General features: G+C 42.0%; 1 protein-coding gene across 6 annotated transcripts in view; it reads right to left on the bottom strand.

Annotated features, from left to right (window-relative positions):
• Nucleotides 1-25,022, bottom strand: part of HDAC9 (histone deacetylase 9) — a 686,372-nt gene that overhangs the window by 552,484 nt on the left and 108,866 nt on the right. The window contains exon 1 of one of the 6 annotated variants that reach the window (XM_043541099.1): nt 13,379-13,461. The exons of 4 other annotated variants lie outside the window; for them this stretch is intronic. In XM_043541099.1, the coding sequence (XP_043397034.1) occupies nt 13,379-13,403 (25 nt within the window). In that variant the 5' untranslated portion in view covers nt 13,404-13,461. Of the gene's footprint in view, nt 1-13,378; nt 13,487-25,022 lie in introns of those variants that run through there. One more of the 6 variants, XM_043541101.1, reaches the window with a different exon arrangement.

Consider the following 25,022-nt stretch of genomic DNA (forward strand, 5'->3'; position numbering starts at 1 on the left):
ACTAAGTCATGCCATCTGACTTCAAGGGAAGGCCTTTTTTTTTAATCAGCCAAAGTTTGCTGGTAAGGTACCTCCAGTTGATAGAATGTAGTATTATTAAAATTTAGTATCATTAAACACAGGTCTGTATCCAAGGGCTAAATTAGGCAGAAGTAGTGAATAAACTAAATCTTTAAATGTGATAAGGTCCATTTACACTCCTAGATGAGATTACTTTTCTCTACATTACCCAAAGGTACTTGCAAAACAGAGGGAATATATTATGCTGGTGTTAAGCAGAACTTTTTTTTTTAAAGTAGGTCAAATTTTAAAACAAAACCTTAAAATCTTATGCAGTGTTACCAAGAAAAAAAAAATCTTGAGAGCTGTACTACCAAGGTGCTAATCACTTTTTAAAATATAAAAAGACTTACTTTTGCATAAACATTAAATGTAACGCTTTGAAATGCATAGTCACACACCTAAGGCTGTTCTTTCACTGTCATTTTAATTTAGTGTTTAATAACCAACTGAGTTTTAATTAACTCCATTGTTTTATTCATTTATATTTCTTGCACTTCACAAAGGACTGATTTGATGTCTGACATGCATATTTTCTGTCATCCAATTGCCCCCTTTCCCAAATAGTCACAAAGGGTTTGGGTGTTGGGACTAGTTTAGTTCTTTGGTGGGAAAGTAATAAGTGTACTTTAGATTCAAGATATTGCTGCCTTGCTTATTTTTATGTACCATATGCACATTGTTCCTGTTAAACAAAGATGGACAAAGCAGTAAAACTAGCAACAAAACTGAGACAGAAGCAGCACCACTGCCAGAGCTCCAGAAAACACAGCTCTAGCTTCAGGTTCCATTCAGATGGCACTTGCACACAGAGTACTGCGCAAACCCAGACGCATGCCAATCTCTTCATAAGAACATCGTAAGGGCCATCATTCCAATGCCTGGTCAACACCAGGAAATTTACCCATTGCTAACAACATGGCCTGTCTACATTAACCAATTTCAGAGCCATAATTCACCACTGGCGCAATACATTCAGGCTCTGATCCTGCAGCATAGAAGTCAATGAAAAGTTTGCCATTTACTTCAATTAAAGTAGAATTAAGTCCTTACAAGATGCAGTGTTAACCTCCGGCCTTGCCCCCATGAGTCCTATCTATATTACAGCTACTATTGGTGGGACTCCACCGGTGCTGGATTATGACTATAAACTTCACTAGCATAGACAGGGGTCAGCAGTGGGTACAGCTAAATCAGTTCTGAAAACAGTCAGTTACTTAGGTGAGACAAGACTTATTTTCAGAGAAATTTGATGGAAAGAAGGAGGCAGCATACTGAGAGTGTAGGCGAGATGAAGCACAGGAACAGTTCTAGTGTCTATGTCCCTGTACCATATGAGATTTCGAAGGGAGCAGTGGGAAGTGATAGCCTTAACACTGTCAGTGTATACTTTAATATTGGACAGGGTGGGAGAACTGAGATCCCAATCCCTTGTGGTTAGCAATTCAGGAAATATTTAGCAAAAAAAGGAATGGGAACAATAGAACTTCTCCAAAATAATCCCTACAGCAGATCTTTTAGAAAAACAACCAACCTTGATTTAAAAATTGTCAGTGATTGAGAATCCACCATGACCCTTGGTAAATTGTTCCAGTGGTTAATTACTATCACCATTAAAAAATATGCCTTATTTCGATCTGTATTTGACTAGCTTCAACATCCAGCCAATGTGTTATACCTCTCTCTGCTAGATTTAAAGAGCCCATTATTAAATATTGTTCCCCTTCAAGAGGGTACTTAAAGACAGTAATCAAGTCAGCCCTTAACATGCTTTTTGTTAAGATAGACTAAGCTCCTTGAATCTAAGGCCTTGTCTACCCTACGAGTTTAGGTTGAATTTAGCAGCGTTATCTCAATTTAACCCTGCACACGTCCACACAACGAAGCCCTTTTTTTTTTTTTTTTTTTTTTTTACTTAAAGGGATCTTAAAATTGATTTCTTTACTCCACCCCTGACGATGGGATTAGCACTGAAATCGGCCTTGCCTGGTTGAATTTGGGGTACTGTGGACGCAATTCGAAGGTATTGGCCTCTAGGAGCTATCCCAGAGTGCTCAGTTGTGACCGCTCTGGACAGCGCTCTCAACTCAGATGCACTGGCCAGGTATCCAGAAAAAGGCCCGTGAACTTTTGAATTTCATTTTCTGTTTGGCCAGCATGGCGAGCTCACCTGCACAGGTCACCATGCAGAGCTCATCATCACAGGAGACCATGCAGTCCCAGAATTGCCGAAGAGCTCCAGCATGGACCGAACGGGAGGTACGGGAGCTGTATGGGGAGACGAATCCGTGCTGGCAGAACTCCATTCAAAAAGATGAAATGCCATAATATTTGAAAAAAAAATCTCCAATGGCATGAAGGACAGAGGCTATAACAGGGACCTGCAGCAGTGCCTCGTGAAAATTAAGGAACTCAGGCAAGCCTACCAAAAAACCAGAGAGGCAAACGGCCTCTCCGGTTCAGAGCCCCAGACATGATGAGCTGCATGCCATTCTACGGGGTGCAGCCACCACTACCCCAACCCTGTGCTTTGACTCTGTCCAAGGAATGGGAGGCAACATAGACACGGGTTTTAGGAGCGAGGAAGATGATAATGATGAGGAGGTTGTAGATAGCTCACAGCAAGGAAGCAGAGAAACCGGTTTCCCCAACAGCCAGGATCTATTTATCACCCTGGATCTGGACCCAGTAGCCCCCGAACCCACCCAAGGCGGGCTCCCGGACCCTGAAGGCGGAGAAGGGACCTCTGGTGAGTGTACCTTTGTAAATATTATACATGGTTTAAAAGCAAGCGTGTTTAATGATTAATTTGCCCTGACATTCACGGCCAGTACAGCTACTGGAAAAGTCTGTTAACGTGTCTGGGGATGGAGCGGAAATCCTCCAGGGACATCTCCGCAAAGCTCCCTTGGATGTACTCCCAAAGCCTTTGCAAAAGGTTTCTGGGGAGGGCAGCCTTACTCCGTCCTCCATGGTAGGACATTTTACCACGCCAGGCCAGTAGCACGTAGTTGGGAATCATTGTAGAACAAAGCATTGCAGCGTATGGTCCCAGTGTTTGCTTGCATTCAAACAACATCAGTTCTTTATCTCTCTGTGTTACCCTCAGGAGAGTGATAATTCATGGTCACCTGGTTGAAATAGGGTGGTTTTAGTAAGCAGGCATTCAGAGGTGCCTGCTCCTGCTGGGCTGTTTGCCTGTGGCTGAACAGAAATCTTCCCCGCTGTTAGCCACGCGGTGGGGGGAGGGGTGAAGCCATCATCCCAGAGAATTGTTGGGGGGGGAAGGGTTAATTGGGTTTCTGCTGCACGTGAACCCGGAAACTGCAGCCCCTCCTTTTAAATTGCCAACGCATTTTTATGGCCAACCCAATGGCTACATCGTATGGGAAATGAGGGCGCTGCTGTTTGAAACCATTCGCACATGAAGGTTAAAGAAGCCAAAAGACTGTGGCTTACCATGGCTGCCTGCAAGCCGAATTCTGTTGCCCGGCCCTGCGTGAGTGATCTCTCACACCAAACCAGCACACCCTCAATAAGAGGCAAAATGCGACCTTGTAATGAAAGCACATGTGTTATGTAATGTTAACAGCAAGATTTACCGTGAAAGAGTGTACCCATTGTTCTATAAAATGTGTCTTTTTAACTACCACTCTCCCTTTTTTTTTCCTCCACCAGCTGCATGTGTTTCTCCTTCCCAGAGGCTAGCGAAGATTAGAAGGCAAAAAAACGCACTCACAATGAAATCTTCTCTGACCTCATGCTGTCCTCCCACACTGACAGAGCACAGAAAAATATGTGGAGGCAGACAATCTCAGAGTGCAGGAAAACACAATATGATCACGAGGAGAGATGGCGGGCTGAAGATGGTAGGTGGCGTCAGCTTGCTGAAAGAAGGCAGGAGTCAATGCTCAGGCTGTTGGAGGATCAAACTCATATGCTCCAGCGTATGGTTAAGCTGCAGGAAAGGCAGCAGGAGCACAGACCGCCGCTACAGCCCCTGTGTAACCAACCGCCCTCCTCCCCAAGTTCCATAACCTCCTCATCCAGGCGCCCAAGAACGCGGTGGGGGGGCCTCCGGCCACCCAGCCACTCCACTCCAGAGGATTGCCCAAGCAACAGAAGGCTGGCATTCTGTAAGTTTTAAAGTTTTAAAGTGCTGTGTCGCCTTGTCCTTCCCTCCTCCCCCGCTCCCGGGCTACCTTGGCAGTTATCCCCCTATTTATGTGATGAATAAATAAAGAATGCATGAATGTGAAGCAACAATGACTTTATTGCCTCTGCAAGTGGTGATTGAAGGTGGGGAGGGGAGGGTGGTTAGCTTACAGGGAAGTAGAGTGAACCAAGGGGGGGTGTTTCATCAAGGAGAAACAAACAGAACTTTCACACTGTAGCCTGGCCATTCCTGAAACTGGTTTTCAAAGCTTCTCTGATGCACACCGTGCCCTCCTGTACTCTTCTAACCGCCTTGGTCATAGAATCATAGAGTATCAGGGTTGGAAGGGACCTCAGGAGGTCATCTAGTCCAACCCCCTGCTCAGAGCAGGACCAATCCCCAACTAAATCATCCCAGCCAGGGCTTTGTCAAGCCTGACCTTAAAAATATCTAAGGAAGGAGATTCCACCACCTCCCTAGGTAACGCATTCCAGTGTTTCACCACCCTCCTCGTGAAAAAGTTTTTCCTAATATCCAACCTGGTGTCTGGCTGCGCATAATCAGCGGCCAGGCGATTTGCCTCAACCTACCACCCCACCATAAATGTCTTCCCCTTACTCTCACAGATATTGTGGAGCGCACAGCAAGCAGTATTAACAGTGGGAATATTGGTTTCGCTGAGGTCTAAGCAAGTCAGTAAACTGTGCCAGCGTGCTTTTAAATGCCTAAATGCACATTCTACCATCATTCTGCACTTGCTCAGCCTATAGTTGAACAGCTCCTGACTACTGTCCAGGCTGCCTGTGTATGGCTTCATGAGCCATGGCATTAACGGGTAGGCTGGGTCCCCAAGGATAACTGTAGGCATTTCAACATCCCCAACAGTTATTTTCTGGTCTGGAAAGTAAGTCCCTTGCTGCAGCTGTTGAAACAGACCAGAGTTCCTGAAGATGCGAGCATCATGTACCTTTCCCGGCCATCCCACGTTGATGTTGGTGAAACGTCCCTTGTGATCCACCAGTGCTTGCAGCACCATTGAAAAGTACCTCTTTCGGTTTATGTACTCACTACCTTGGTGCTCCGGTGCCAAGATAGGGATATGGGTTCCGTCTATCGCCCCACCACAGTTAGGGAATCCCATTGCAGCAAAGCCATCCACTATGACCTGCACATTTCCCAGAGTCACTACCCTTGATATCAGCAGTTCAGTGATAGCGTTGGCTACTTGCATCACAGCAAGATTTGCCCACTCCAAATTGATTCCCGACTGACTGGTAGCTTTCTGGCGTTGCAAGCTTCCAGAGGGCTATCACCACTCACTTCTCAACTGTGAGGGATGCTCTCATCTTGGTATTCTTGCGCTTCAGGGCAGGGGAAAGCAAGTCACAAAGTTCCATGAAAGTGCCCTTATGAATGCGAAAGTTTCGCAGCCACTGGGAATCGTCCCAGACCTGCAACACTATGCAGTCCCACCACCCTGTGCTTGTTTCCCGGGCCCAGAATCGACGTTCCACTCCATGAACCTGCCCAATTGACACCATGATGTGTACATTGCAGGGGCCCGTACTTTGTGAGAAGTCTATGTCCACGTCCTCATCACTCTTGTCACCATCCTGCAGTCGCCTCCTTGTCACCTGGTTTCACTTTTCTTGCAGGTTATGGTTCTGCATATCCTGCTGGATAATGTGCGCGGTATTTATAGTGCTCATAATTGCTGCGGTGATCTGAGCGGCCTCCATGTTCCCAGTGCTATGGTGTCTGCGCTGAAAAAAGGCGTGAAACAATTGTCTGCCATTGCTCTGATGGAGGCAGGGGTGCTGACAACATGGCTTACAGGGTTGGCTTACAGGGAATTAAAATCAACAAAGGGGGTGGCTTTGCATCAAGGAGAAACAGAATGGCCCCCTCAAGGATAGAACTCAAACCCCTGGGTTTAGCAGGCCATTGATTTCACGGAGGGAGGGAGGAAGGGGAGAAAATGAATACAAAACAAATCTGATCTATTTCTTATTTTGATCCACTTCATCTATCTTTATACATCTTGCTGGCAGCAGACGGTGCAGTATGACTGCTGGCCATCATCATCTCCTGGCTGCTCATTAGAAGACGGTGCAGTACGACTGCTGGCAGGACTGAATCACCATGAGATGAAACTTAAAAGGGAAATGACCTGGCTGAGTCACTCCCATGTTTGCCCAGGCGCCCCGACCAACCTCACCGAGGTTGGCTAAAAGAGCACCCTGGAGTACGGTGACGATGGCTACCAGTCATACTACACTGTCTGCTGCCAAAAGGCAATGAGCTGCTGCTGTGTAGCAATGCAGTACCGCATCTGCCAGCACCCAGGAGACATATGGTGACGGTGAGCTGAGCGGGCTCCATGCTTGCCGTGGTATGGTGTCTGCAGGGATAACCCAGGAAAAAAGGTGCGAAATGATTGTCTGCCATTGCTTTCATGGAGGGAGGGAGGGAGGGAAGGGGGAGGCCTGGTGATATGAACCCAGAACCACCCGCAACAATGTTTTTGCCCCATCAGACATTGGGATTTCTACCCAGAATACAAATGGGCGGCGGAGACTGCGGGAACTGTGGGATAGCTACCCATAGTGCAACACTCCGGAAGTCGACACACTCCGCCGTCTAAGTGCACTTAGAGCATTTGTGTGGGGACACACACAGTCGACTGTATAAAAACGCTTTATACAAAACCGACTTCTATAAATTCAACCTAATTTCATAGTGTAGACATAGCCTAACACTGTAAGGCATGTTTTCGAATTCTTGAATAATTCTTGTTGCTCTTCTCTGAGCCCTCTCCAATTTATCAACATCCTTCTTGGATTGTGGGCACCAGAACAGGACACAGTAGTCCAGCAGCCATCGCACCAGTGCCAAAAACAGAGGTAAAAGGAAAATGATCAGGAAAAGTAACACATTTTCAGTCTATAATGCTAATGTAGAGTTCGAGTCTGGTTCTTCTGAAGTAGGGGCTGGTTTGAAGAGAGAGAGAGAAAAAATTTTTTTTACCTCAAGTTAATTGATTGCCATTTAACATATTTTGCATAGTGCTAATGTGGACACTTCGCATGTCTTTAATCTGGGCTACAAATTGACAACTAAGAGCTGGTCTACACTGGGAACTTACACTGGCAACATCCACACCCCTGAGAGATGTAGCTGTGTCAATTCAGCCCCCCCAAGTAGACAGCACTAGGTCAACAGAAGAATTCTCCCATCACGTAGCTACTGCCTCTTGGGGAGGTGTCGTACATCCACTGGTGGGAGAACCCCTCCCATCAGCGTAGGTAGTGTCTGCACTGAAGCACTACAGCTGCACTGCTACATGTTTTTGCCCTTTGCCCAAGCTCTTACTACCTAGAGGTAAAAAAAGTCTGGGGTAGATATACCCCAAGTTTTGTCATTGACTTCACCAGGAGCAGGATTGGTCTCTTAATTTAATCTCTACACTAAAATCTCCTAATAGATATGCATCACGTATTAGAAAGAGATGGATGAAGACTTGATCATACACAAAGAAGAATTTTCATAAGATGTGCTTTGTTCCTCCATGGGGAAAAATGGACTTGGAGAGGATGCAATTAATTCAAATTCTTGCTAAAGGACTGTTACATAATGATACTATTTGTACATGTCTAAATTTAACTGTTAATCCAAACCAACTGACTAGATAAAAGGATAATTCCACTTTACACAGTCAAATGCCTTATCATTAACCAGGGAAAGCATCACCACAAAATCCTGCCCCCACTAAAATGAGTCAGTGACAAAACTGCCATTGGCTTCAGGGAGTCCAGGAAAAACATCCCCAATCCTGCATTGTCATAGAGTTTAAGGCCAGAAGAGACCACCAGGTCATGTAGTCTAGCCTCCTGTTCATCACAGACCACCACCACCACCCAGCACCACACACTAAACCCAACAACTGAAATTAGAGCATTAAATTAAATTAAATTAAATTAAAGCACTGCAGCCCTCAGGAAACTAAACTATTATGTTCCACTGGCAAAAAATAGGAGAGTCTGAGGTGCACCAATGTCCAAGGCCCCTACAACAGTAGGGAAATGATTCAGTGAGATATACCCAGACAATCCTGACAAGTGACCCACACCACACACTGCAGAGGAAGGGGGTAAAACCCCAACGTCACTGTCAGTCTGAAGAAAGGAATTCCTTCCCAACCCTACATATGGCAATCAGTTTGATCTTGAGCATGTGAGAAAGAACCAGCCAGCCTACCACCTGAGAGGCAGAACATTCTGTGCAACCTCAGAGCACTGGCCCATCCCATCCAGTGTCCCATCTCCAGCGATAGGCATCTCTGAGGCTTTGGATAAACAGACACACACGCACAAATCTTGGCACCAAGCACTAGAAATGATTGAATATTATTGATAAACATTATTCAGCAAACTTTGCTGTTTTTCTTCAAATGATTTATTTGATGATTTTTTAAAGTATTAGATCAGCTCTACTGAGCCCTGAAGCTTTTGTTTCACTTATTCTTATCTATATATTTGTAAAGAATTGCATAGAATTTGCAAACTGGGGTGGTGTGAACAAAGTAGTGGCCCTTTGGGTTATACAACCTTAGCAGTCTCCTAAGTTAACAACAGTAATAATAATCACTTGGATATCTATGATTTGATCATTTTTAAAAGAAAAATAAAATTAAGACTAAATAATAAACTACAGTAACAGGATGGTAAATTACAAAGTAGCAGGATTAATTTCACTTCTGAAGCCAAAAGTAATCATGAAAATGAAATAACAAGAGCTCCAGTGGCAGGCTTGCTTAAGAATATTAAATGAGTAACAAAGCTAAGCACAATTTGAAGATTTCAACAGCACTAAAGGATAGGAAGAGTGAAAATGACTATCAGCATCTGCTGTTTCATTGCAAGATTAAAAGAAATCTGTCCCCAAATACAAAGCTGCTTAAAGCTTTCTGACTAAGTTATATGCAGTATATTGCCTGCTCTATCTAATTTTGACTGGAGATACACAAAATTTGGGAATCATCATTCCCAGAAGTACAATACTTGCACAAAAGAATCAGGAATGGGATTAAAGTGATTAGCCAACACTGATATTTCATGAGTGATACTGTTCTGGAGAGGAGTTCAAGTAACAGGATAAAAACATTGAAGCCTCCACTCTAGAGCAACCTCAAGTAGGTATTTAAAAACACAAACACACACACAACCGCTCCCATGATTCACACATCTCAGGATTGGTTTATTGTACAGCACACCTTTTGTTTCCCTAGAATTGGGTAGAGAAAGTGACCCAAAAATGAAATTTATTTGGTCAATCATGCTAGTCAATCCCCAATGTATTTAACTCTCTCTACTGGCTCTTTGAATGTATATTGCCAGATTACTCTGTTGAAATCACCTTGATTCTCTGGAAGCTTGCTTCCAGCTGTAGAAGTGTTCAGAAAAGCTGCAATATGCAAAATATCTTTTCTAAGCTGCCACTCTACATACTATAAAACACTTAGGGAAATGACACTGGAAAATATAGCTCAGGCACTCCCTTCAGTTCTTACCCTCCAAAAAAAAAATTACATTTACACTAAGATACACATAATTTGTGTATGTGACACTTGCATGCAGCCTTACACTCACAATTAGTTGCAAGGGAAAAAGAATGAATCGTGGTCACAAACTTGTACCTGTCAAAATGAAGGCCAAGTCTGAAAAGCAGGCCCCATATCTGGGCTTGGAAAAATAGATTTTCCATATCTCAGAAGCAAAAGCATACCAAGAACTTGGTAAGATTCAGAAAGGGAAATTATGTTTATATGGATAACACGAATATCCAGAGTTATAATTAATAACAAAAAATCTGAAAGGGATATTATACCTCATGCTTCAGGGATTAAGCTAATACCTAACTATTAGAGATCAGGATAGGATCTAATGCATGGGGCAGACAACCTTACTAACAGTTCTGATGCCTTTCTCTGAAGCTCCTGGTACTAGACACTGTCAGAGATAGGACATTGGCTCTGATCCAGTACGGCAATTCCTATATTCCAAAAGAGATTAATAGTGAGCTGCCTTAAGGAACAATACTAGGTTCAGTGCTGCTCAATTGATGTATTAATGATGCTGAAGTGGAGGGTGCATACAGTATTGCCAACCCCAACCATGAGGGCTAGAAAACTTTTTATTATTATTATTATTTAAACTAAAAACTCAGATACTCAAATGATTCCAGCTGCGGCTTTGGGAAAAAACAGCAACACCCAGATCCTTAACTTGGGTAAATCATCATAACTCAACTGAAGTTAATGAAACTATGACAATTTACAGCATCTAAGGCTCTGACCCCAAATATTGCAGTAGTTGCAACACTGAAGAATGAAGAGTCAAAATCTATTTATGACACACATAATATTTTGAGGGATTAGGGAGAACCATGAAGATTTCCAGAAGGAACTAACAGAAGTAGATAACTGGGCAAAAGAATAATAAAGAAATTCAATGTAGATACGCACAAGGTAATGCACATTGGGTGTATCAATCTCCCCTGAAAACAGGCCAGATGAGCCAGCCAGTTTTGATTTGTGTGATAGCTCAGTGTTAAATTATTTTATGACAAGACTGTATGGCTCTCCACTTCACTCAGATGACTGAGACCGATGACCTTAAACAGTAATGCATTCTGCAGCCCCTGCTACTGCATAACTTGTTCACTGTAAGAATTGTTATCACATTGTTTTGTTCCCTTACCTACTGGATTTAAAATGTGCTTCTTTATGGCAGTGCCCTCTAGTGCCATTAATGTTATAGATACTTTATGATTAAACTTCTGTAATAAAATATTGGTTTATTACAATATAAGAGCCCATTATTCTATAGCTGGCATATAACATTTTGCTCTTGGCTGAAACTTGATACACAGGTGCCCACGTTTTTTCTTGGACTAACCTTAAACTAACCTGTTTAAATTATTTCCACAATTTTTCAGTGAGAGAGCAGCAGGCAAAGCAAGCATGTTTAGTGGTTTCAGATGCTGTTTTACCTTCCTGTACTACATCTGTTTGTTTTCATTAAGTTTCCAGGTGATTTAGTGGAGTGCTTTCACTATTTAAAACAAAAAAGCCAAGTATAATCCAGTCAGTTTTTGTTTTTTTTAAAGTGATCACTCGCAAAAGGAAGAAACTACTTTGAAAAAAAAAAGTAGGAATCTGAGAGGGTGATGAAGTAACCACACTGACTATAGAGCTTAACATCTGTGCTCACATACCAACTGAAGTGACTCCAGGATGGCATTACTGTGGATGATGACTCCTAAAAAGCCATCAGTTTATTTTTTGTCACACATTTTTGAAAAAGCTTTCCCCAGGAACAACACTCATAATTAAATAAAAATAATTGATCATATAAATTGACCCATCCCTGTAAACTAGCAGCCCAGGACAGAACATGCCATTTATTTTGAATTTGTTTGCTTTTTTATAGTTTTGTTTGGGGCTTAGATACTCAGATCACAGGTGCTGTATTAAAAAAAAAAAACAGCTGAAACTCCCTTGTCAATACTTGTCCTTGTGTATTTAGGATCCAATCCAACTCCCACTTAAACCAATTAAATGTAGGATCAGGGCCTTAAATTGCAATGGTCTCCAAATAGTGGGTAAGCCTAATGAGGTAAGTTAAGATTAGAGTTTCAGCCTTTATTATATAAGTCTAAAATAACATTACTTCAGTTCAGGTTATTTAGTGCTGGTCTCACCCTCCCAGCTTTAGTAGACAGACAGACAGACATACACTAGCGCTGTTCAAGTTAGCATGCTAAAAATACCATTGTAGCTGGGGGCAGGATGGGTGGCAGCTTGGGTTAGCCACCCAAGTATGTACCCAGGGAATCCAGGTGGGTTGCACTCAAGCAGCTAACCTGAGCTGCTACCCATGCTACCCCCTGCTACACTGGTATTTTTAGCACCCATCTGTCTACCCATGCTGGGAAGCATGCTCCCAACTGCCGTGTAATCATACCCCCCGAGAATGAAATCCTCATCAACAAGGTACACACCAGGCAGAAGCAGTACTAGTGTGATATATCTCCACCACAGATGGGGTAAGAGGATGGTTCAATATCCATTCCGTGGCCACTGCTTAGACAAGCTACAAGTTTTCAAATTACAATAGAACCTCAGACTTACAAACACCAGAGTTACGAACTGACCGGTCAACCACACACCTCATTTGGAACCAGAAGTAGACAATCAAGCAGAAGCAGAGACCAAAAAAAAAGGAAATGCAATACAGTACTGTGTTAAACAAACTACTAAACAAAATAAGGGGAAAGTTTAAAAAAAGCTTTGATAAGGTAAGGAAATTGTTTCTGTGGTGTTTCATTTAAATTAAGATGTTAAAAACAGCATCTTTCTTCTGCATAGTAAAGTTTCAAAGCTATATTAAGTCAGTGTTCAGTTGTAAACTTTTGAAAGAACCATAACATTTTGTTCAGAGTTACAAATATTTCAGAGTTATGAACAACCTCCATTCCTGAGGTTCGTAACGATGAATTTCCACTGTAGCATCAACTGTGATGATGTTCCCTGATACATGAACACTTATTTACTAGGAACTGGATTGAGACCACCAAATTAGACCTAGCAAACAGCCACCAAATGGTTACAGGAATAAATGAGGCTGCATTCAACCAAGTGACATGGGGGCAAAGGGCTGCACACAATAAAGTACTAATACTTAACATTTACATACGGATCTACATTTTCAACTCACTGCAAAAAGATTAACTAATCAATTAATCTCTTTATCATCTTCTACTCTCCCCAACTCAGGATTGTCCCCCAACCCCCTCCCCACCTTTTTTTTGTGTGCTCTTAATACTTTGAAGAATAAACAGCATTAACAAGAATCACTAGTTAAATATACATTTCCTCATCAAGGGAAGGGGGACCTAGGCAGACAGCATGACCTCCCTTTAAGTCAACTTGTTATTTTAGCACCTGTGTCTATGTGATCTGCATTTTTCTGCATAATACAATCCGTTATACTGTATTTCAAATGATTATCCAAAGGCTGCAACTTGTAAAACAAAGTTTTTAACATTGCACTTAATTTCCACTTTAACCTTCACCTTAGATCTTAAATAAAATTAACTTACCGATCCGAGTGTACATTTGTCTCATTTATATAGCTCACAGTGGTTTTGAAAACTAGCAGGGCTCTGCTAATATTATAACTGACATAAAAAATTACAAGTAACAATGAAGGGAAGTGGTTAGTCAACTAGCTGTTTTTATTACTACTCCCTCCCACTGTAACAGTACCTGCCATAGACACATCATTCAACTTTCCAACCAAGTTCCTCCTTTTGGTTGTTTTAAAATATAACTAGTTTTCAGGGGGTTGTATTCAGTGCAGGTGTTACACGACTATGGCCACGATATGGCAGAAGAAACTAGATACAGACTGTCCAAGCAGTACAAAGCTTCAGTTTCCCAGGATGTAAGCTCGTAAATTTATCTGTTAAAGTACCAATTTATAGAGTTATCCCTAACAGTATCCACCCTCTTTGCTGCTTAGAATTTATGCCAATAAAATATGGACCACTTTGGGGGTGGAAGAATGTGGTGTTGTGTATTATTTATTACTGTTCAAACTTGGGAGTCAATACAAAATTTAAAGACCCTCCAACAAGCAGGAACCCAGGCATGACCCCATTTTCAACATATATATCGCACAACATTGTGTGCTGTAGCATGGAGAAAATCAGGGATTGCTGATGCCTCAGAGGACAATACTGAACTCCAAGGATCAGGTTCAGCTATGTAAATATCTTCCTTTTACACATGCAGGTCAGCATTTTGAAACAAGAACATAACTCTCTGTCCAGCTGCATATTCATATTACCATGGGGAATACTGATATGTGTGTTTTCTGCTGAGAGCTTTAAGAAGATGGGGATCATTTTTAGCAGGAAACAGTGTATTGTAAAGCAGATTTTCCATCATTTCCTGCAGAATCTCACAAATTCTCCTCACGCAAAGTCATAATCCTTTGCAATCTTAACGATCAGTTGCTGACAATGTTATTATGAAATCAAAATGACAAAGAGGATTATCAGTTAAAGCAAAGAATAAAAAGCGTGAGCAGTTCGATTTCTAAGAAGCAGAAGTTTCTTACTCAGAATAGAAAGTGTGACTCTCCCCTGCCTTGCACTTAATGCAGCCATTTACATGTATGCAAAGTGAGTGCAAAATGCATTTTACACCCACGTTAACACAGGTATAAATGAGTACTGTAAGTGCAAGGCAAGGCAGGGTTGGCTCAGAAGATGCACAAACAAAATTATTTCTGAACAGAACATTTTTCAAAGGTTTCTGAAAGCCACCTTTGCACACACCTTTCCTGAGCTGCACTGTATTCTCCTTGGCTTCAGCCAATAATCTTGCCCACTATATCTTAGCAAATGCACTTTAAGGATTAATATGCAGCGTTCCATTAGATCATTTTATGGCATTAATTCTTAGACTATATACTCACCAGATAATATCATACAGTGCAATTCTCCCTCATCCACGCCCTTTCCCTGCCCAGCTGTGCCGCCCACTGAACTCACAGGGCTCTTATGTGGAGACTGTGAGCACGGACTTCCACAGAGTAGCAGGAATGGTGAAATGGTGGCACTCTGAAGGAAGGGAGCTGAGCCTGATAGATTTGGGACTGTTTTAGAGGGTCTTCCATGACTTTCATTGCTTCTGCAGCAAAACACAGAGTTTATAAGCCAGCCCTTAGCCAGGACACGGGCCCCAAGAAAGTTTGTTCTTTTAACAGGTTGCTCATTTTTTTAAGATGTTCATTTCTAAACAAATTATAGCAGTGGTGCACACTGCGAGTCTCCGTCAATGTATAAAGCACCATTGCTGTCACGTCTAGGTGCCACATCGACCGTTTATGAAACAATCATCCTCCAAGAAAACCCTATGCTCCTTTCTGCTTTCAGATGGAGGTGGTCAATGAGGCTTTTTGCATGCGTAATGTAAAGCAGAAACTGGGCCTCTGTTTTTTGCTCTCTTTTTATATTTTTTGCCATGTGACTTTTCACAATATATTTTCAGGTTCTTATGTTTACTGAATCCAAATAACTGCTGGTCCATTAAAATCTCATACAAACAACTGCCATTTAGAGATACATTTGATTTTAATTATGTGTTCTTATATACAAAATTTCCAAGACATGGCACATTACATAAGTTATACCTAGAGAAAAAGACAGAATAATAACAAATTCAGGACATCTTGAATTGCTATTTTCTGAGTATCTGTTATTCACACTGAGCAAATTTTAGTCTTCAAGACAAATGTTTAAATACAGTGCTTGATCTATGCTTAAAAGGCTAAAAATACCGAGTATTGCACAAGGTGATGGTTAGATAGGAAGGTGTTTAGAATACAGTTAAACAAAAGCTAAGGTAATTTGACTGTTAAGATGTACAGTATAGCCAGAACAATCCTACACCTGCCTTTTCTTCAATGGAATAAATCTGGTGCAATGCTTTTATATATATTATATATGAACACAGAGTCAATCATATCAGGAGTTATCTATGTCAGGAAATTATCCGGCCTTATTTACTTTCCTTCCATGTTTAGCAATAGACCAGGACTTCAGCTGTTGTGTGGGATAAAAAGAAGTCCAAAGTCACTTAAACTCAATGGGCCAGATCCTGAGCTGATGTAAATCTTCATGACTTCAATGGAACTGCACTGACTTACACAAGATCAATCCTAATATTTCACAGGGGTATGTAAAATAGGTTAAGACTGAACAGTGAATTGACCACTGTTCAGTGTAAAATTTGCACAGTCTAAGACTTAATCTAAAAGTAAACATGACTTAGGTGGAGGTGAACATCATGGAAGCACAATACTTTTTACATCATTACTCCCCAGCTGCACTTCAACAGAACTATCTACCAGCATATTAACTGCTGTGGCAATATCACCATCCTGCAAGTGCCACTGCAAGGCATATATACCCTATTAAACCTTTCAAAAGGTCAGTTAAGAGGTTCTCTCAAAATATTTCCCCAAATGTAAAATGAAAAAGACCCAGCAACCCATTAACCCCAGCTATCCCCCACAGAATATAAATAGCCCTCAGGTCAGCTCCCCAGCCATTAAATAAATTCCTCTTCAGCATCCACACCAAAATAATCCCCATCAAACCCTCTCATCATGAAAAACCTGAGACTCTTTCAGAGCATCTTGAAGATTGCCAAATCTGGGCTCTTTTGAACCAAAGAGAAAAGCAAGACCCAGAGCATGAAAATAATCCAACCTGAAGGCAACTAAAACACAGTTAATAATGTTCCAGGTCTGCGTCCACATAAACTGGCTGCTACCTGCTTCTTAACAGGAGAAAATAAAAAGTCCTCAACACCAGCTGAAATCCCAACATTCAGGAAAACCTAGGAATACAATATACTTAGTTGCAGCAACTTTGAAACAAACTATGTATATATTCCACTCATTTCGGGGTACTGGGATAGCATAATGACTATCATTTCTTCTTCTTCAATATACAATTTAGGGTCAATATCTCAACATCCACCAGAAAGTTCATGTTCACATTAGTATCACAATGTTTATATCCATCCCCTATCCATACCACTCAAAATACACACACAGCTGCATTTATTCAACTGTTTCTGTTCAGTTAATAACAATGTAACAGAAAAGATTTCCAGACTTTTTAAATTGAAAATAAAACCCAGTGAAAAATAAATATGTTTGCTATTTTAGGGCTGTTTATTTTTTAGTAGATAAATAATTGTTTGCTGTGCTGACATAAGTAACATATAACCCTATGATTTCAAGACAGATATAACATTGCTTCATCTGCTCTCTTGAGAAATCATTACATGCTCCTTCCTATTTAAAAAAATAAAAATAAAGAAAATAAAAATATCTCAACTGCTCCAATCCCCTTTTAGACCAGTTATGCATTGCTGAAATTCCTTGAGGAAGTGCAACTTTCAGAAGTTTGGACAGCTTGTTTCATTTCCCCACGCTGTTTCTTTTTAATATCTTTGCCTAAGGAAAAAACAATTTTTTTCAAGAGACAAACGGCCATGTTCACACAACATACACTGTCTTTTTAAAACTGACTTTTAAATATTACTAGTAAATCAAACTACTATAAAACAATTATGGGGAAAGAGATAATCACCATCCTATTTTAGTGTCTTGCTTTCTAATGTACCGGGAGAAGGTTCCATGGTTTTTACGAGCAAAATTATTTTACAATCTGTTCCACGTATGGGGCAGCAAGCAGCTGTGTTGCTCCAGAAGCAGACCAGGAAACAGATTGTGAGAGTCACAATCTACCTCCTGGTTTTCCTCTGCTTGGCATAACACACTGTGCCACAGCACCTATATCTGGGACAGTGCACATCTCCCACTGCCGCCCTGTTGGTTGGTGAATTGTGGGGAGGGAAGTGGAGCTACTCCTTCTAATTCACACTCCATCCACCCACATGTACAGAGGCGACAGAGTCACCCCACAGAGATTGAGTAGATGGCACAAGGAAGTAAGAAAGCACCTTACACCCCTAAAAAATTCCCCTGAAAGGTGACAGAGGAAAGGCCACAATCTGGCTCTATAAAATGACTTCCCTCAGGCATTATAGAGGAAAATGAGTTTTATTTTTACAGTTGAAACACTTACTAAATTTTTCATGACATCAAAATGCCTTTACCTGAAAGCCTCAGTGTTTCCATGTCCCAATGGTCAGCACAGAAAGGCCTGCACAGTCTAGGCTTTTAGTTGCTCCTGAGAAGCAGTGCTTTCAATGTGAGTGAAAAGAATGTTCTAACTGATTGGAAGGATCTGACCATCCTAACCAATACAGAATTGACTTGGAAGGATTAGATTTTTTTAATCAGTAATGTTGGTAAACAGCAATTTCACAATACACTTGCAAACCAATGGAAAATAATATCTAATCAAAATTTACAGATAAGCAAAGAAAGAAAAATGTTTCTTGAGAACTTGAAGTCTGACTTAAGGATGTTTACTTTGTATATTTTGACGTGTGATGTTGACGTGTATTTTAACAGTTATAAAGTTTTAACTTTTTGAATTGCAATGTCCACAATAATTAATTTATTGTCTGACCTCCCTATTGTCTGATCCCATCCCTATAACTTCCGCATCTGTGAACATTTAAATTGATAAAAATTGGAAAAAATCAAACCCCATAATTCTGCACAACTGTGAAAAATAAAATGGATAACACTGTTTTTGAAACCCTTAAAAATGAAAATTGATATTATCCATGGAAATTATTTTTTAAAAAATCAAATTCTGCCAAACCTATATACAATTATCAAGGTAATATTAATGGGCCTGATCCAATAAGCAGGCAGAACTCCCCTTTTCCCATTACGTATCAACTTACGGCTGAGATGGCTAAAAATTACTATAACAATTCCTGCAGTATTTTGCACTTGCCCCTATTACAAAATCGGGGAGTTTTTGTAAGATCCTATAGAATTTGTACACCCTCCATAAACAATTGTACCAGAGAGACTGCTTTAGTTGTCTTCATTGTATTTTGTGGGAAAAGATATTTTGAGCCTGATTCTCATTTACACCAAAGCCCTTTTACTCCACTCTGGCAACACAAAGGGGCCTTAAAGCCTGGGTGAGATTCTGTGCTGTGCCTCTAGAGTCTGGACATGGACAAGACCACAGCACTAAGAGATTCCAGGAAGCTCTGCCATCTGTGGGGCAGCCTGGGAAGGCTTTAAGCCACCTTTGTAGCCACTGAGCTGCTCTGGGGGCTAGAGAGGCTTTCAGTGTAATTTAGATAGCTCGAGGGTGGGGTGCGGGGGAAGGCTGTCTATGCTATGGGAGATTCCTTAGCTGCCCAGAATCTCTGCAGCCCTGCACCTGGCATGAACAGGTTTTCAAGGGTATCCTCAGAGTGCAGCCTTACAGCTCTCTTCCACAGGAACTACACCAGGAAAATCCTACCCAGCCAGACATGGGGCTTTTAAAGCCTCTTTATGACACTCCAACTCTTTAACACATAAAGGGGCCAGAGTGAGGGCTGTGGTATAAAGGGCCACTGCTGCAGACGAGGATCAACACTCCCCATTTTTGTTCTTTCACTTTACAGTTTTCTAGCAGGTTCAAATTTTAGTGAAGTTTAAAGAAAAAAAGTTCCAAAGGTTACAAAAATAAAACACCCAGTCTCTGGGTCAGTGCTAGTGGCCTGGGTGGAGCCTCTTCATGAGCATTCAACACTGCTCCCCACTCCCCCAGTAATCACATTATGCTGTTATTGCTGCCTCTAAGGATTGAGTAGAGACCACATTTCCCAGTTCTATGTTCCTATAACATGGACTGAATGTGTTGGAAAAGGCAATGAGGATCTCAAATCTTTGCAGACACCTTAATTTTCTCAGCAAATGTCTTTTCTCATTATCTAACATCTCTGCATTTCCCTGTGTGATCTGGTCCAAACTCCACAGCTGGATTTAGAAACTGGAGATGAGTTCAGCACTAAATGTCAAACTATTATGAAAGGTTGCACATTTCAGTAAAACTCTTCAAGTGCTACGTACTATCAGGGTGACGCTAGTCCACTTTTTCTGTAAATTAAGATTCTGCACATAGACCTGTCAAAACCCACTGAGATCAGCATCTCGTGCGCAAGGCCAGCCCATTGATGGCTAAAGTTTAATGGTTTTCCTATCTGCTGTGCAGTGCTCTCTCATTTACAGGAACGTTTGTGTAACGAAAAGCCTCAGCTTCAGAGTTTTCCACAGGCATCTGAGCCTGAAATGATAATAAGATCTTTTGCAGCACCTCTTTCTTGTCCACGTACCCTCTATACTACTTTCTCTCTATTTTCAATACTCTCGGTATGGAAGAAGACAGGTTGAACACTAAAGACTGTGTATAATTCCATTACTAAAATGACTGTTGGAGGCTGCCTGGGGTGAAAGTTTAAAAATTACTAGAACCTCGAGGATGAACTCTCTGGCTCTCCCCCATCTTAGAGATCTCAGAATTAAAAAGGGCCAAGAGTGGAAATGGGCCAAAATCAAAATAGCTATATTTGTAAGTCAGATCTGGAAAGCATTTCCCACCAAAGGATAAGAACTTTAAACAAGGTCAAACAGCAGGCTAAGATAGGTTGCCAATGGGCCTTTAAACTTTCCTTTAGCTTTTAGAAAGTAAATTGAATTTGAGGTGAAGTATGAAAAGTGGCACATTGGACAGCAAATCTAAAACGTGGTATGTACAAGTGGCCAATATTTTCAAAAGTTACTAGTAATTTGGGGTGCCCCACCTGAGATGCTTTACAGGAGTCTGATGTTTAGAGGGAGGGTGCTCAGCCCTTTGCAAGTGCCTCAAGTTGAGCACCCAAAATTCAAGGCACTGAAAATCACTAGCGTTGGGACTATACGTTCCCAAATATACTAGTCCAGTATATTTGGGAACATATAGTCATAAAATAAAGAGTGTGGGGTGGGAGTTTTAATTCAGATTGGGTCTGCTTTTTAGTATGAGATGTGGGTGGGGAAGGACAAGTGCTGCTGCTGCTTTGATTGACTGCATAAACTTTTCTTGATCGTACTTTTAATGTAAGTCAAGGGGGCTCGGGGCTCAGGATGAGTGGTCTTTGGGATGGAACTTTTTTAAATCTAAAATTAATTAATTAAATAAATGAAATAAAGCATATTAGAAAAAAAAAGTGCAACACCGTAGAAATTGGAAACTTCTCTGTGGAAGAAATATCAGACACTGTGATCACTCCTATGGGGGGCCCTCTGCATACTAGACAGACCCAAGGATCCTCCACTTTTTGTCCATATCCAGTACCCAAAATGGCTCATTTTATCCGAGGAGGACTGCACTGCATGGAACCACCCTTGGATCTAATCAGTTTTGCTCTTTAACTGTCCAGAGGTCACTATTGGGCAGTGTTGTCTAGTGGTGAGAGATGGAAAGTGGAGTTCCTGGGTTTTATTGCTAGCTCTGCCAATAACTCACAGTACAGCCGCAGGTAAATCACATAACTGCTCAGTGCCTCAATTTCCCATTCTGGAGAACACTTACCTCTCAGAAGTGTGTGAGGCTTCATTAGTGCTTAGATGAAAGATGCTACATAAATGTCATTTAGGAGCTGAAATCAAGGCCTCCAAAGCTGGGGGGAAGAAAAAATCAGGACCAAAATCAAACCCAGGCCACCAGCATTAAAGGCAACTGCCCAACCATAACTAAATAGGTTGTGTAAATGAATCATTTTTTCCTTAAAAACAAATACACCTCTACCCTGATATAACGCTGTCCTCAGGAGCCAAAAAATCTTACCATATTATAGGTAAAACCGCGTCATATTGAACTTGCTCTGCTCCACTGGAGCGTGCAGCCCTGCCCGCACGGAGCACTGCTTTACCGTGTTATATCCAAATTCGTGTTATATCGGGTCACGTTATATCGGGGTAGAAGTGTACTTAATTTTCATTTTGATTTTTAAGGCTTATTTTTCTCTCAACAAGGCTATACAAAAAATGAATGCATAATACAGCAAATATGAAAATGCTAAAAGTTCTTGGGAATCCAGTAAGGTCACTAAATTCACCTTAAACACTACTACTGTACCTCTTCTGATTAACAGAAAGCACCAAAAGTGTACCAGATGCTGACAGACCAGTGTGCCCCCATTCCAAAGCATTAATAGACATAAATAAGGTATTCCACTTATCTCCTGTATGTTCTTCTTTGGCAGTACTTAATACAAGAGAACCAGACGTCCCTTTCTCAGGAAATCATAAACAAAGGAGCTGCTGTTGTTACTTGTGTGACAGGGCTACAGGAAAGTGATGGAAGGCAGATATATTAGCCCCAGATTAAGCAGGTCCCTTTTCCCTAGGTAAGGTAACAGGGGCGGTTCCAGAACAATCAGGAACTTGCTGGAACCAATTAAGGCAGGCAGGCTAATTAGGACACCTGGAGCCAATTAAGAAGCTGCTAGAATCAATTAAGACAGGCAGGCTAATCAGGGCACCTGGTTTAAAAAGGACCTCACTTCAGGCAGCAAGGGGTGTGCAAGGAGCTGAGAGTGAGAGAGTGTGCTGCTGGAAGTCTGAGGAGTACAAACGCTATCTGGCATCAGGAGGAAGGTCCTGTGGTGAGGATAAAGAAGGTGTTAGAAGGCGGCCATGGGGAAGTAGCCCAGGGAGTTGTAGCTGTCACACAGCTGTTACAAGAAACACAGTAGACAGCTGTGATCCACAGGGCCCTGGGCTGGAACCTGGAGTAGAGGGTGGGCCTGGGTTCCCCCATTCCCCTCCCCACTATTGGATATAAGAGGAGTTGGCCTGAACTGTGGGTCCCACCAGAATGGAAGGTCCCTGGCCTGTCCCCTGACCGCTAGGTGGATCAGCAGAGACTGCGAGGATTGTTCTCCTTCCTTTTCCCCATGCTGGCCAGTGATGAGGTTAGCTGAGTGGATGGCAGGTTTGAGCCACTACCAAAAGTGGCCAAACTGAGGGCTGCCGTGAATCTCTGAGGCGAGCAAATCTGCCAATAAGCGCAGGACCCAACAAGGCAGAGGAAGAACTTTGTCACACTTGCCTCCTGCTTTTTTCTCTTTACAGAGAAAACTTTTGGGGGGATTTCCTGGTGGGTATATTTTCCCTCCACTCTCTCCTAACTTCTCAAACATTCTCCAGTCTGATTTTGTGGAACTTTTCTTCTCTTCCCCTCTCTGTTCCTTACTACAATCCTGCCAAATAGCAGCAACACACGTGGTTTACACCAGCTACCATATAAGTTCTAGCCTCAAGGATTTTAGCAAAAATAAAAACACAAAAGGCAGATTGGGGATTTTATGACACTTGTCAACTGAATTTTCTCCCCCCAGATTTTCTTCAGATACCCACATGACCACTATCTCTTGCCAACATCTCCCCAGTTATGGTACATGAGACCTGCATGATCATATAGGTCAGTGGTTCTCAAACTTTTTTTTTGCGGACCACTTGAAAATTGCTGAGGGTCTCAGCAGGCCACTTAATGATCTTTCCAAATGTCGTTTGTACCATTAGCTAACTATTGTAAAGCATTTGGATAAAAGCGCTGTATTAAAAAAACCTTAATAATTAATGTTTTTTTGTTCTACAAAAAAGCACACAACTCATATTTTAATATCAGTAGTCTTACCTTTCTAATGTGATGGATGTGCCCTCTCTTTCCCGCTGCAGCAGTCCCTGAGCTGGGACTGGGAAAGAGGGGGTAGGGGTCTCTCCCCCGAGCAGAGCCACAGAGCTGAGGCTGGGAAGGAGGGCCATCTCCCCTTGCAACCGCAGCCCCAGAGCTGAGGAAAGTCACCTCTTTCTCTGGCCGCTGCAGCCCTCCACGTCCCAAATTTTCCCCCACCCCCTCTTCTTACCCCACTGTGCCCTCCCACCTACTCCCTAGTCCCCCCAAGGCCACCACCTCACCTTACATGTACATCTTCTCCAGGGTCCAGGCACCTAATTAGTGGAGCCACACCTGCACGGCACCACTAATTAGGTGGGTGACCCTTCATTTTTGTATGCGGCCACCAGGCACAAACCTTAGAGGGAACTATTCACAGACCACCTGAATGGAGCTCGCACACCACAGTTTGAGAACCTCTGATCCATGTCATACAGATTGAGAACTGATGACACAGCAAGTGGAATTTCAATTTTTGGGATGCATAGGGTACAGGAAAACAGAGAAATTTCCCTCCTCCCAAACCCAAATGAAAATTGGCAAAAAGCTGTCCCACCAAAACATTCAAATTTTTCAACCTGGCACTAAAATCCTCTGAAAAGCACATTATAAAAACTGCACAGTCGGTGCATATTTTATTTTATACAACTTCTACTGTTATTAAAACTTTGGGAGCATCAGACAGGGCTTTATGCTGAATGATCAGACCTTAAAAAGCAGAGCAGTCTGTAGCTGAATCTCATTTACAGGGGTTTTAGATTTTAAGCAATTCTAGTTATAACAATTCTGATTGTAATTTGATATCTTCTGTGACTGTATTGCTCTGGCATAAGACATATGTAAACCAGCTCTTTAACTGGGTATGCTCTGTAAGAGGCTTAAAAGGATCACTGATCAGTTAAACATAAGGATTTTTAGAGCAGAATGTGCACGTTCATGATGGCTAAATGGATAAAGGGATTGGTGGCTATTTGTCCCTTATTTACTCCCAGAGCAAGAGAATCCCAGAGTTACAGTGTGCTAGAACTTTGCTGAAACCAGCCATGAAGTAGAGTACTTTCTATGGCACTCCACGGAAAGAAGTGTTTTAATCCTCAAAACACTGCTTTAATCCTCAACTTTATTGTAACAAGAGCAATTTTGCTGCATTCAGTGATCTCTCATCCACTGAAGTGCACACTCCCTTTGAGCTGGGTCTCACAAGTGTTTTATCTTCAAAAACCAGGGAGTGTTTTATCTTCAAAAACCAGGGAGTGTTTTATCTTCAAAAACCAGGGTTTCTCAGCCTGTGGGTTGGGACCCATAACTGGGTCACCAGAATGTTTCAAAGGGTCACGTGGCAGCTCCTGTGGCTCCTGTCTCACAGGACTGGCTGGGTTCACCTCCTGGCTCCAGGTACTGCTACCTCTGGGGTCCCTGCCCCACGCAGGTTTGGCCGAGTCATCATGATGACAGGTAGGCCAAATTTGAATGAGTGGCACTGCAATCCTATGGTCACAACTTCACAGTCACAAATTTGGTC

The sequence above is a fragment of the Chelonia mydas genome, chromosome 2 (assembly GCF_015237465.2).
Source record: "Chelonia mydas isolate rCheMyd1 chromosome 2, rCheMyd1.pri.v2, whole genome shotgun sequence".
Classification (NCBI taxonomy): Eukaryota; Metazoa; Chordata; order Testudines; family Cheloniidae; genus Chelonia; species Chelonia mydas.